Source organism: Oryzias melastigma, linkage group LG8 (genome assembly GCF_002922805.2).
Source record: "Oryzias melastigma strain HK-1 linkage group LG8, ASM292280v2, whole genome shotgun sequence".
Lineage (NCBI taxonomy): Eukaryota > Metazoa > Chordata > Actinopteri > Beloniformes > Adrianichthyidae > Oryzias > Oryzias melastigma.
Window position 1 is genome coordinate 16920183 of NC_050519.1, and position 14250 is coordinate 16934432.

General features: G+C 37.5%; 1 protein-coding gene across 1 annotated transcript in view; it reads left to right on the forward strand.

Annotated features, from left to right (window-relative positions):
* cacng3b (calcium channel, voltage-dependent, gamma subunit 3b) overlaps positions 1-12405 on the forward strand; it is a 38231-nt gene extending 25826 nt beyond the window's left edge. Inside the window, exon 4 of the mRNA XM_024271694.2 lies at positions 2781-12405. Within this exon, the coding sequence (XP_024127462.1) occupies positions 2781-3286 (506 nt within the window). The 3' untranslated portion in view covers positions 3287-12405. The remainder of the gene's footprint in view (positions 1-2780) is intronic.
* The last annotated feature ends 1845 nt before the right edge of the window (positions 12406-14250 follow it).

Here is a 14250-nt window from a genome sequence, read left to right on the forward strand (position 1 = left end):
ACTTCGACACATGGGCGGGCAAGGTGGAGTCGAACCCGCTCACTTCTGATCAGGAGTCGACCGCCCTACCACTGCACCACGGCCGCCCCATAATCGTTTGAAAAATCCCATTGGATGATACATGTTTTGGTTTTGTTGGTGATTTTTTAAAATGTCTTGGATGAAATATTTTTCAGAAGCTTGTTGAACATCATAACTGTGTTACTGTGAGCTCATCCTTTCACTTGCCCTTTTTAGGTTCAAACATTAGTGATGATGAGCTAAAATACCATATATGCAAAATATGTCAATTACTACTCAAAATTCTATTGACGAAAAACTGATGGTGAAACTGAGAAGCAAAAAAGCTTCCAAACTTGTGTTGAAATTTCACGTTTTCTGCATGTTTTGTCCTCCCAAACTAGGTGCTGTGCGTGCCTCCAGCATCTTCCCCATCATGAGTGTGGGCCTGCTCTTTCTGGGGGGGCTCTGTGTGGCTGCCAGTGAGTTTTACAGGAGCAGACACAATGTCATCCTCAGTGCAGGAATCTTCTTTGTATCTGCAGGTTAGTCATTGCTTTAAGTGAATTCTCATCTTTTTTTCCCCCCTTTGAGTCGAGGAACAACCACAGTTTCCTCTTTTTTGCAGCAAGGAGTCATTTGTGGGAGAATATTCTCAATGTTTTTCCATCATTATGCTTTAATGTGAGATAATTGCTGCAAAACAACAAAATCACAAATATTTACTTAAAGATAGATATGTTTGATTCTCAGCATGTATTCTAATTTATATTAGCAATGCATTTTAGGTTGATTTATAGTTAGGAACTCAATAAAAATGATAAATTCTTTAATAAAAATGGAGTAAATTCACTCATAAAGACAGTCAGGCTGAGTGCTCCTGCATAATAAATCACATGAATGCTGACACGAAGGTTCCCGACTCTATATAATTATAATTGCTGATAATTGAGATGTGTTTTTTCCCACTGAGTTTTGTAGTCAACTGATGTGACCAAATTGGTAATTATTTGCCACAATAGTCAGACACTAATTTGTTTTAATAACTGTTTTTTTTCTGAACTCTACCACCCTGCATGAACTCTTTATTCTGCACCAACAATTGGAAACAATCTGCATCAATCCGGTTGACAATTCGGTTCAGCTGCTGTGGGCGTTTACATTGACTTGAGATGAACTGAAGTTGCTGAGGTGAAGCTGTAAAAGTCCCACTCCGATCATCTTTTGATCTATTTCAAAGTATTCCCAGTGGTCTTTTAATAAGAATTTTGCCGTTCTTAGAATAAACTTGCATCACGCAAAGTGGTTGTAACAAAAATTCACAATTCTCTCAAAGTTTTGGGGGAATTGTGCTTTGCTTGATGATCCCCTTTCGCAATAAATGCAGTGCTGGAATAAAAATCTTTTTTGCTTAATTTTTGTCCCAAGTGTCAATCCTTTAATACTTAGAGGTGGTTAATGCAAAAAAAAAAGAAAATTGTCTTATTTTTATCTTTTTTGTAGCAAGTTACTTCATTTGAAAATATGTCAGTGTAAAAGTATGAAGCTACATTCACACCGGGGATTTGACACACGTTCAAGAGCGCATTGAAAGCTGGACAAGCAGGGAGGGTCTTCTTCTTTTTTTAGTGTTTACTAATATACCGCCTACAGTTGGAAGAGGTTTAGTACGAAATGTTGAAGCCGTAAAAATTTCACAATTTGAGCACAAAATGCAAACAGTTTGGTTCATTGCTCCATCCTTGCCATGGCAGATATGGATTACTGTCATGCCAGGAGAGTGGCCTGGGTGTGTCTTCAATTGAAAAAAAACAAACACAGACATCGTCAGACTCGTCATTGTGTCTGTGTTCACCAAATAAACCAAATCCAAGTCTTTGATTAGTTAAAGTTTGACCTGGTTTGACTGGCAGCATGTGTTTAGTGACCATTTGATCTGTACGTATAGCCTAAAACAGTTGCAAAAACTTGCATGAACGTTGAAGGCCAAAATGCTCATTTACATAGACTTTTTTTGGAAGTGGCCTCTTGAACGCTCATTGCCAAGGGCGGTGTGACCGTTACTTAAAAGATTAAGGCTCCCATTGCCAAACGCTGCCAATACCCTTTTATAAGATTTGTCAGAATTGGCAATACTGTACAGGGCAATTCTGTCAGAATCAAGCTGTCATTGTAAATATATTTACTGGCTTTGCATACTTAACCTGTTTGTAGAGGAATTTATCCAGTCAAATACCGTATTTTCTGGAATAAAAGTCGCAGTTTTTTTCATAGTTTAACCAGGGGGGCGACTTATACTCAGGAGCGACTTATTTGGGGTTTTTTCTTTTTTTTTGGACATCAAAAAGCTCATAAATTTTTTATTTTCCCAGTAAACACCGGCTGTCTTTTAGCAGTTGTTTCTGCTAACAACCAGTAGAGGGCGATGCATTCGAAGTATTTGCTACTGACAGGGACAGAAGAAGTGTCGTCCAAAACAAACATGGAAGAGAATCTGATTGTTTTCCTCATAAACTTTGATATTTTTTCTTATACAGATCAAAAGATTATTATTCTTGTATTTTTGTATTTTTTTGTTTGTTGTTTTTTTTTTTAGCTATTTGCTCTTGCAACTTATACTCCAGAAGATACAGTACATCTGAAAATCTTCTTGACGTCTACAAAATGGCATGTAAAAAAAGGAAACAATCAGACCCTCAGAAACATTTTTCTGGCTGACAAATGAAACATCTATGAGAGTTTTTCTAAATTCTAATTTGTTTTCTGCTTCTCTCTTCTAGGCCTTAGCAACATTATTGGAATTATTGTCTACATCTCAGCCAATTCCGGGGATCCAGGTCAAAGTGACAGTAAGAAGTCCTACTCCTACGGCTGGTCGTTCTACTTTGGGGCCCTCTCGTTCATCATGGCAGAAATGGTGGGCGTTCTGGCTGTGCACATGTTCATAGAGAAGCACCGCAAACTGCGGGCCAAGTCCCGCACCGAGCTCATCAAGAAGTCTGCCTTCAGCCGCATCCCCTCCTACCGCTACCGCTTCCGGCGCCGCTCCAGCGTGCGCTCCTCCGAAGCCCCCAGCCGAGATGCATCGCCGCTGGGCAAAGGAGGCTACACGGGGCCGGCCGCCTCGGAGATGCCCATGTACACGCTGAACCCACGGGAAGCCGGGAACGCCGGCACCAAAGCGTGCATGGGAGGGCTGCTCAACTCGGAGCGGGAGTTCCTTCAGAGCAGCACACTCGCCAAAGACTACAACAAGGACCCCAACCGGAGGACCACACCCGTCTGAGAGGTTCTGGCTGTAGATATCACCCAGTTAGAGTAGCAAAGATGACGATGAAGGGAAATTCAGAGGGGATGCAATTAAAAATCGGGGCAGAGTTTTGGTGGGTGGGAAGGAGTCTGACAAACCACAACTGTGAACTTTTAGCCTTTGAACTGTGAATCCTGAGCCCTGTGAGAGTTTAAGTGTGCGTCGCAGGCTTTGCTTTGATGGAGAAGTTGTTCCCAACTCCACTTCACCACATATCACTGTAGCTGTAGCCGCAACTCCTTATGTAAGAAGGCACATTCGGTGTGTAATTCATATTTTCCGACTTTTTCATAAGGAGCAAAAAAAGGACTAACCAAAAAAAAAAAAAAAATAAAGCATATCGTGAGTGGTTTCTCGTTGGGGCAACTTCTTCTGAAAACAAAAAAAAAAACAAAAAAAATGGGAGGAGAAGACGAAAGAGGCGGCATACTTTGTGTGATCTGTGGTCTTTTGAGTTCTCTCCTATTGACTTTTTTTTTTGTTAGCAGCAGAGTTGGATCAATGAAGGGAACAGCCTTAGATCTCCATGCTGACTCTCTGATTACAATACTGTTTAAAAGTGAGGAAGTTGAACACCTTAACATACAATCAGAGCCATTTTCAGTTCACTTTAAGGAGGAATATATCAAACTTATTCAAATTTTTCTGACATTTGTTGTATATATAGATGGCTTTCATGCTGATTGATCTCTGAACTGAAAATGAAGCTCATTACTGATCACATTTTACCTCCACCTGTCAATCCTCAAAGCTACGTTCACACCGCTAGCAAGTTTTACAATCGTTTTCGGGCTCTACGTTAAAAAAGCATCAAACTTTGACCAATCGGGAGCCTTTGGTTTGATAGTGACGTATACATTTGGTTTACCTGGTAAACACAGTCATGCCTACAAACCTGATGATATCTGCGTTTTTTTTGTTTTTGTTTTTTATGAGTAAAGATAAACCAGGGCCACGCTCCTGACAAGATCGTAATCCATATCCACCATTTCAAGGTTGCTAGCAGTGCACCAAACCGTTTCACACCAAACCTCTTTCAACTGTTGGTGGGGCACATGCTCTAGCAAACAGTAAGGTGAAATCTGAATTCTTTCCCTACCCCTCCAACTGAAGGGGCATTTGAAGGGAAAGGGGTGTCTGAAATAGTTATTTTAAGAGTAGAGCGAAGGGACTTCGAGTTCTGTATCCCTCCTAGCTGTGTCACGCTGTGCCGCGGAGAAGAAGCATTTTTCTTCACATGGGTGTGCTTTGAAGCACAGAAGTTTACTCTTAAATGTGAGTAATGACTTTTTGTTTGCGTACGACCTTTTTAAAGGGAAAAAAAACGATTTTGTTATGTATATCTGAGAACTAGCTAACGCAGCTGACCGGCGGCTATTGGTGACATCATCGAGTGGGAGTAACGTTTGAATTTAAAGACACTGTTTTTCCATAACTCTGTTTGGAGGGCTAAATGTAGGGGTAGGGGGAAGAATTTGGATATAGGAGAAGAAAAGGAAGCCCCTCCCTGCGTGTCCAGTGTGAACACCGTGACACCCGGTGTGTCCGTAGCTTTAGACATAACCTGGTGGAGGTTCTGACTTAAGGTGAGACTAAACGAAACTGATGAATCACTTTTAGACAGTAGGGTTTGATCCATTGGTGCTTCCTTTAAACTGTGTTTTTTATATATCTATTTTTTTTTTATTCTGTTACTTTTTATCTGAAACTTGAGAGGATGAGATATTTGTCAGTTAGCTTTCACAAATCACCTTTCGCCTTCCACGTCTGTCGGTGCGGCTTCATCTCATCCTGCACCCGCCCGCCCACCACCTTCGCTCATCCTTCCACCCTGTTCCCCCTCCCCCATCCCCTCATCTTGTAAAGGATAACCAGCCAGATTTAGGTCCTGTCTTCCATCGGTGTCACTTCTAGACCAGCAAGGTTTCCTGAAGGTTCAGGGTACGGAGAGGAGAGACCGCTGAGCTGTGAATACTGTACTGTGAAAGGCGGTGCCAAAAAAAAAGACATTCAACAAACTAGAAGGTGGACTATTCCTGTTTGCCCACTACCTCTTGATGATTATGTTTTAGATGAATTTACTACAAAGTTGTCTTTGCTTGCGAGAATGACTGTCAAACGTTCAGCTGCAGAAATAAAGCGGACAATAATGCTCACTCCAGTCTAAGAGCACATCTCTGCAACTATTTGTTTGAGCGTGGCGAACAGTTTAAGTGGAAAGTGGAGGAAAACAACAACAAAAAAGAACATTTGCACCCTTCAAAGCATTTGCTCCACCCATCATTCAAACTGTCAGTGCACAAATATGAACACACATGCAGAACATGAGCCTGAGCACACTGTGTCTCCAAGATGTGACATTTATAGTTAGCCTCCTGTATGATTGCGTCATTCTCCTTGCAGCTTTTATTTTTTAAGGCTGTCCATGCAGGTGCAGAGAATTCCTGCACTAGTCCTGGCGGCGTGTCTATTTTTTAATGTCGTTCACTGAAAAATCAGCATTTAAATAGTACAGAAAGCGTAGACCAGTTTCCTTCAGGAGATGTACCAATGCAGTAAAATGTCTGTATCTCAATATAACTGCAACTTTTGACGGTTTTCTTAAAACATTACAACAGATTTTCAGATTTTATCTGTTCCCTGTTTTTAAAAAAAAAAGTTTTTGTGTTTTTACCTAATCTGGCCTTAGTGCCAATCAGGGCTGTGCGAACTTCAAAAGTAAATTAAGAAATACTGTTAAATTCTGACTTATTTCATGAATTTGGGTTCAGTTTTTCTATTGAGTAAAATCAAGTATTGCAGTTTGACATGAACAAAAGATGAATTGTAAATGTGAGTAAACCTTTGTGGATCAATAATCAATTATTTTTTACATTTTTAAATCAAATTAATAAAAACCACCCACATAAGTAATCTTCTAAGGGAAAAAAACAGCTATAAAAACAGAAAAGAAGTTTGAGTCACAAAACATAAACTATATTATCTTTTTTAATTTTTATGTTTAAAGGAAAAAAAACTAACTAATTTGACTTGTTTTTACAAAAACAGTGACTTTTTAGAGATGATATGGAAATTCCTTGAAACATTAACAAAAAAAGTTTTAAATTTGTGCCAAAAAATTATGTCAACTGCCCAGTATTTTTTTCCTTTATGCTAAAAACATTTTCTAAATTAAAAAAAGTTGTATTTGTTCTTACAACAATGAAACATTTTTACATTTAAAATGACAATTAGGAATTTATTACATATTTCCCTATTCTAGAACAAAAAGTTCTTATTTCTGTAAATGTAAAAGACAATTATTTTAGCAAAAAAAATGACCTATTTATATAAAAAATGTTATTGCCTTAGATTAATATACTTAAATAAGAGAGATTTTTTTTTTCTATAATAAATATTTTATTAGTTTAAATTCAATTTAACTTCCTGTGGGTGGAGCTAAATTAACTCAAATTCAGGCTTATGAAATAAACTGAGATCCATTTAGTCTTTCCTAGCCCTCAAATGAAGGTGGCAGCTGTGATAGAATTAAAAAAGCCATAAAAATACAGAGAAAAGGAGCTGGAGGAAGAACATTAGTGTAGCTGAAAGTTTCACTTCATAATCCTTTTTCTGGGACATTGAATGAGTGAAACACAAAGAAGGTGAAGATACTTTTAATTCGTTTTCTCCCAAAGCCATCATTGAATTCTTTTGTAAAAAAAAACAAACAAATAAATACTTATAAAAAATAAAGAAACAATGCAGAGCTGATACCTCCATGTCCTGTTTTGACATTCATGACTGCTGATAAATAAAAAATGGTCTCAGTCTGAGCATAACTGATTCTTTTTACGATGCTGCTCTTTTATCTCCTGTATTTTTGCACCAAAAGCAGGAACCTAAAGGGACAAACGTGCATCGCTGTGTCCTCCGTCTGTAAATATTAATTTTGCAAGCTAACGACAGGCTGTAACAAGGCTGTGAAGTGCAGGAAGAGAGGGTAGAGGAGGAAGAGGGGTGCATTTTCTTTTCATTTTTTTTTTTTTCCGAGCAAGGGCTTTTAATTTTTAAAGAACAGGAGCACACAAGGGCTTTTCATGCTCAACACTCCGGCAATGTCGTTTAGAGGGTGTAATGTTGGAGGGAGGGAAGAGACTTTTGCACGGAAACAACGGTTTTATAAAGCCGAGAGCGGAGATGTGGAGAAGACTTGGCCTGTCCTGCTCTCCTCTGTTCACCTCAGACTAGATCACTTAAACTTAGATTAATTAGAGATAACAAATGTAGCCTTATGTGCAAAGATAGTGATTTAAAAAATTAATTATATTGGAAAGGTTAGCTTCTTGATTAGATCCCACATACTCATTTTGATTTGTTTGTGCTTAGCCGCTGTAGCTACACGGGTCCCTCAGGCCCCTTAGGGTCAGAACTGCCATCCATGAGCCATGCCAGCTTTGACCATTGAATCCATGCATGCCACATCCATTTGCTTCCAGCAGCTACATTCTATCTCCAATCAGCTCTCAAACAGCACCCGCGTCTCTATGACTCGTAGGGACTGGTGCATTAAAGACGCCTTACAGGGGTGTTTGGGCCCCTAAGCCTGAGCTGTTTTGATGTTTACTCCTATAGAGAGCGGGGTGCTCTTTGAGGCTGTCCACCATTGATCTTTGATACTCAAATATCAAGAAATATTGTATTATTAGTAAATATATATATATATATTCTAAAGGTGCCATTGTGCAGAGATGAACTCTGTCACATTATATTTAATACTGTATTCTTCTGGAATACGGGACTGATCACAAGCAGAGTTGGGATGCAGGACTGCTCGTGTTTCTCATGTATTATTCTAGTTTTATCGTCTACTTTGATGTAGTTGTGAGGTTGTTTTGATCACACTGGAAGCCTCTGTGCGAAGGGAACACATCGGAGAGACGGGGGACGAACCCCCCCCTCATCCAACTGGTGCAAGAGGCAGGACAGTCAACGCTGGGAAACACACACCGACACGCATTTCGACGAGATCGTTGGGAATTTTGACTCGAAATTGCAAAATAGTGAGACTAAGACGAAGCAGGGACGATTATCCCTGCACGACTGGGCAAACGCATACAGCACATGCTCACAACCTCTGCTTTGCCCTTTGTGGTGCAAGGAGGGAAAAAAAATCACTGTGTTATGTTTGATGTTTCTTCAGGGGGCAAAAAAAAAGAAAAAGAGTAAAAATGTCCCTGTTGCTTTGATCATTGGGGAATATCCTGAGCCAGCCAATCAAACACGGACGATCAGCAGAACTGGAACTTTATTCAACCAACTCTGAGACTCGTGACACTTCCGGTGCACAGACACACTGACACAAATATGGCTGCTGTGTGAGGAGGGCTTCTCGTGCCTGCATGTTTGTGCGTGTTCACGTAATTGTGTGTGCGCGCGTGTGTTTGTGTGGTGTGTGCAGCTGGTCTCTCCTCACCCATGCACCTAGTGCCTGCCTGCCTGTCCTGCCTTCAGACAGTTCCAAGATCAGCCATGAGGCCTCCTGGAAAAACCTCCGCTGCATTCCCACGACCTGACGCGGTTACATTGGGATCAGTTTTAGAGCTAATCGCCTCAACCATTCCCTCAGCAGAAAACAGCCATACAAACTTACACAACTCTTCTTTTGCTAGGTCTCCAGGATTTGTTTTTTTTGTTTTTTTTAATCTTAAAGTTTACCCTCAGCGTTTAATTATCTACTATTTACCAAACCTTAATCAATAGTTTAATAATATCACCGTATTTTTCGGACTATAGGCCAAACCAAATTACAAGGTGCACCATCAACGAATGGTCTATTAGCAAACCTATGTCATATAGCCGACAGGTCTGTCGGTCAGTCAGACTTTATTAACTGCGTTCACAATAACTCTAAGATTTGTTTTAGACACACTACATGTTTGCCACGTTTGAAGTGTTAGCATGTTAGCGATACCTGTAACGCTCTACCTTGTTTGCAAACCTAAATAGCAGATCGATTCTGACAAAACATGCGTCACTGTCACAACGCTAACTCCCAACTTTGTTAGTAGCATAAAAAAAAAAATAAAAACACATCGCAACACTATACTGAACATTAGCGTATTTACAGAAACATTGTTAGAAACAAATTAAAAAACATAGTACGACACAGCTAGCTGCATTAGCGTGGTAAACTTCTAATCTTGTTAGTAACGTACAATTGAAAAACATGGTACACATTAAACGTGTTACCAAATTTACAAAACTCCTGTGTTAGTTAGCACATTACAAAATGCTGTACGACACAGCTACTCATTAGCTGCATTAGCATATTAACTTAAACTCTTGCTCTCTTTAGTAACGCAAAATTAAAAAGTACTGTCCAATACTGCTACAGTGTTAGCGTATTTACAAAAACTCCTAAATGTGTAGTAACACGTTAAAAAAACAGTTTAACACTGATACACATTAGCCACATTCCCGTGTTTACAAAAACTCCTAACCGTGTTAGTAACACGTTAAAAAACACAGTTCGACACTACTACACGTTAGCCACATTAGCGTGTTTGCAAAAAATCCCAACCTTGTTAGTAAAATGATAAAAAAAACACAGTTTAACAATGCTACATGCTAGCCACATTAGCGTGTTTACAAAAACTGTAAACCTTGTTTGTAGCATGTAAAGAAAAAACAGTCCGACACCGCTACAAGTTAGCCTTTTTAGCGAGCCATATTTACAAAAACGTCAAACCTTGTTAGTAACTCAATAAAAACACAGTTTGACACCAATACACGTTAGCCTCATTAACAAATTCACAAAAACTACAAACTTTGTTAGTAACCATTCAAAAAAAACACAGTTTGACACTACTACAGTACAAGTTAGCCAGAGTAGTGTGTTTACAAAAACTCTTACCTTGTAAGTAACTCGTTAAAAAAAACACAGTTCGACACCGCTAAACATTAGCCACTTTAGCATGCCGTATTTACAAAAACTCCTACTTTGTTAGTAGCACGTAAAAAAGCAGTAAAATGCTACTTGGCCACTTCACTGTATATACAAAGATTTCTAACCATACACCAAGTAATAAAAACACAATCTGACACAGCTACACATTAGCTGCGGTAGTGTATTTACAAAAACTCCTTATTAGTAACACAAAAATAAAACAGTCCGACACGCTACATGTTAGTAACATTAGGAAAATGTTTGGAACAAAAAAGACTAGCATTATTACTTGGTTGTGTAGATTTCAAAATCACTTTGAAATCAAGAATCACCGTCAGAATTAAGAAATATGAAGCGCTCCGGATTGTAAAACGTACTGTTGGTTTTTTAGAAGAATTTTAAGGTTTTTAGGTGCGCCTTATAGTGCGGAGAAAAAGGTATTTTTAAAAAACTCTTACTTAAGCTACAGAAAAATATATATATACATAAAAATAAAGGCAGCAAATAATTCTGTAATTATTCCAGCTATGAAATGTAGTTTACTTGTTTTTTTATTCCAGATTCTACCTTAATCTCTACATTTAACCTTTTTCTGTGTAAACATAAACATCCAAAGGCCACCAAACGGTGAGATAATTTTAAGCATCAGCAGCTGGAATCTTGAAATTCTAAAAGGAATCGTTTACAAATAGATTTTACGCACATTTGCAGAGAAATAAGAAAAAAAACAATCCTGTAAAAAAACAATCCTGTAAAAGACATTATTCAACATGAATTGTAATTATTTTTCTATGAGTCAGATTGTAAATATGCATAATTATTCATTGCTGTTTATTGAGCCAAGTTCTAAGAAAGCCACACATTAGTTTCACATTTTCTCTGATTGGTCTATTGATTTATCAGAAACATCCATCCTATGTGTTGTTTGAGGTGAAACCAAAGTAACTGTTTCATGGTTGACGAACAAAGAAAACTGAGGGATGCAAACAGAAAATTTCTTCTCCACAGATTTAAAACAATCGAACAGAAATGTGAGAAATGTGTCTTCCTTCATCAATGGGATTTAAAAGTCACCCATCTGGATGACTAATCTTAATCGTGAAGATTCAATCATCTTTTTCCAGATTATTTTGACACTTTATGGCAAAGAGTAAACGGTAACTTTTGTGGCCGCGTCACTCAACAGGAGGAGCGCAAAACTGTTGAAAAAATTAAAAATGGAAATATTAGTGCTTGCTCCGAGTTTTAATCTGTCTAAAACACAAACATAAGGTCAGAGGTCAGAGCCAGCAACTCAACACACACTTTTCTTAACTTTTCTTTACCTGACCTGTGTTCTCACCTGTGTGGATCGTGTGGAAAATAAAGGCTGCCCTGTTTACGAGAGGCTCAGCCCACTAACAAACATTAGTACTTCAGTGGCAAACGACTGTAAACTGACTGTCCATTTGAATCTGATCTGAGGACTGTTAGAGAACAAACAAACTCAGGAGACGAGTCACTTGCATTTGTATTCCTCGGTTGGCCTATTGATTTGTGTTTTGCAACAACTTGAAATACTACAAGGTGTGTTGCACATGTAGCATTGGCCTAGTAACGTTGTTTTTCTTCAAGGGAACGTGTCTGGCAGGCATTGTAGCAGTTTGGCTTGAAGATGAAACCCTTCAGATGGAGATGAGACTAATAAATAGGAAGCAGATGTTGCTCTGCGTGTCGCCACATTGGGGATTGTGTTGCTCGAGCGCCGAAAGTGAAAAACGAGCGCCTCTAGTTAAAAGTGTTGTTTCTTGAGGAAAATCCCCCCCCCCCCTTCAATTGTGGGCGAAAGAGAGTTTCGGCTGAAAGCGTGGTTGGCGGGTGGCTGCAGCTTTTACATCCTCCACCCTCCTCTCTGAACGCACACGCATGCATGCACTCACATCTGTCTCCTCCGTCCACGGGAACACCGACTGCACCTCATGCACACAAACACAGCCGCACACAGACAACTGCCAGCCAGTTTCACTGTACACTTTATGATGTAAAACTCAGAACAACAGCAGTCTGACATGGACAACATGCTGTGAAGAAAAGCACACTTTTCCTTACATGGTATGAATATGATGACATATATGAAGAGTATTATATACAGTATAATAACTAGAAAATAAAGAATCACCTTTTCAAAGCCACTGTGATGAGTTTCTTTTGTGTTTGATTGTGTGATGTGGTTGTGTATGATGGAAATACAAACTGGTTTTGTTTCAATTAAACTTAATTTTTTTTGAAAAGAAGAAATATTTCCCCTATTAACTTTCAAATAGTTCATTTAAACAATCCTGTTTCAACTCAAAGTAACTAATAAATAAAAAGTATTTGGGGAAAAAATGAATTTTCAGACTAAAAAAATAACTAAATTCTTTCTTTTAATATCAACAGTTTAAACTTTAACGTGAATTATTAGACTGTATATTCGACCTTTTCCCTCCAAATATTCTGACTTTATTTTATACTTTTTTTGCAATTTTTGAATTTGTTTTTTTATGTTGAGTTATTTGACCTGCTTCTCCTCAACACAATCTCTCTTTTTCTAGATTTTTGCCTTTAATCTGAAAAATAAAATAAAATTCAGGATTTTCCCTTTGATCTGAAAATTATTAATTTTTTGCAACATTTTACTTTTCCTCTGAAAATTAGAACTTTTTTAAATAGTCTGCCTTCATTCTGAAAAATTCAGACTTTTCCTTGGCATTCTGACTTTATTCTGAAAATTCAAACTTTTTTGTTTCCTTCCTCTATTCTAAAAATATTTTTCCCCAATATTCTGCCTTTATTCTAAAAATTCATACATTGTTCTTAGCATTCTTGCTTTATTTAATTTACTTGTATTATAATTTTTACATTTGTTTTTATTCTTAGATTTTTCATCTAAACTGTAAACATCTCAGTTCTTTTTCACAACAATCTGCATTTTTTTTAGTATTTGGACCTTAATCTGATCATTCCAAACACATTTCTTGCATTTTTAATATATACCCTGTATTTCTTTGGTGGATGAGGCATCCATATACGATCAGATTATAAGGGTGAATATGTTTTCATTTTGTGAGATTTTTTTTTTTTTTTTTCAATTATGTATTTTCCTCTTTAGAGTTCAGACTTTAAACCCAGAAATCTGACTTGAATTCAGACGACGGTGAAACCAAAGTTTTTGCTGAGGTGGTCTAAGGTAGGTGTCTGAGTCGACGTGGGAGGAGTTCAAACATTTTGTGAATGGGAGGTGATCAAAATATGTAGTAAAATGTTCTTGTTGTCTTAATTAAACCAACGGACAGCTCAACTCTTTGTAAATGCACATTAAATGCTTCATAAATCCTTTTTTTTTTTTTTTTCCATTTAGTCATAGACCCTGCAGAATTGTGTCTTTTATTTTTCACTCTTCTCAAAATTCTACATTTTATGTCAAACTTTTTCATTTATAATCATAAATGCTGTGTTGTAATACAAAATTTACACTATATAACAGAGTATTAGGGCCACCACAAAATAAGAATAAATAAATGACAATAAAATCGAAAAGTTATGAGAAAAAAGTCAAATTTTTATATAGATTAAGTTGTTCAATGATCGATAAAAGGCAACATTTTATTTTTAATAAAAGTAAAATTATTATTTAAAAAGTCATAATTTTCCATGGAAAAATTATTGCTTTTTAAAAACCAACATTTCCTTAAACAAAAAGCGAAGCAGATTCATCTGAATTGTCTGCTATGTGTTTTAAAACTTTAATGTTTGATTGCTTTCTATTTTTTTTTCTAAGAATGACTTTTATTGTAAAAATGCAACTTTCAAAGCATAAATTTAGACCTTTATTGTTGTAAAATGTTGATTTTTCATTTCCCAAATGGTATGAATTAAATGTCATCACAGTTTGACTTTTTTCTCATGATTTTCTCATAAAGTTTAGACTTTTTTTCCCCTGACTGTATGACCGTTTTTGTACAAATTTGCTTTATATTTTTGTTACTATATC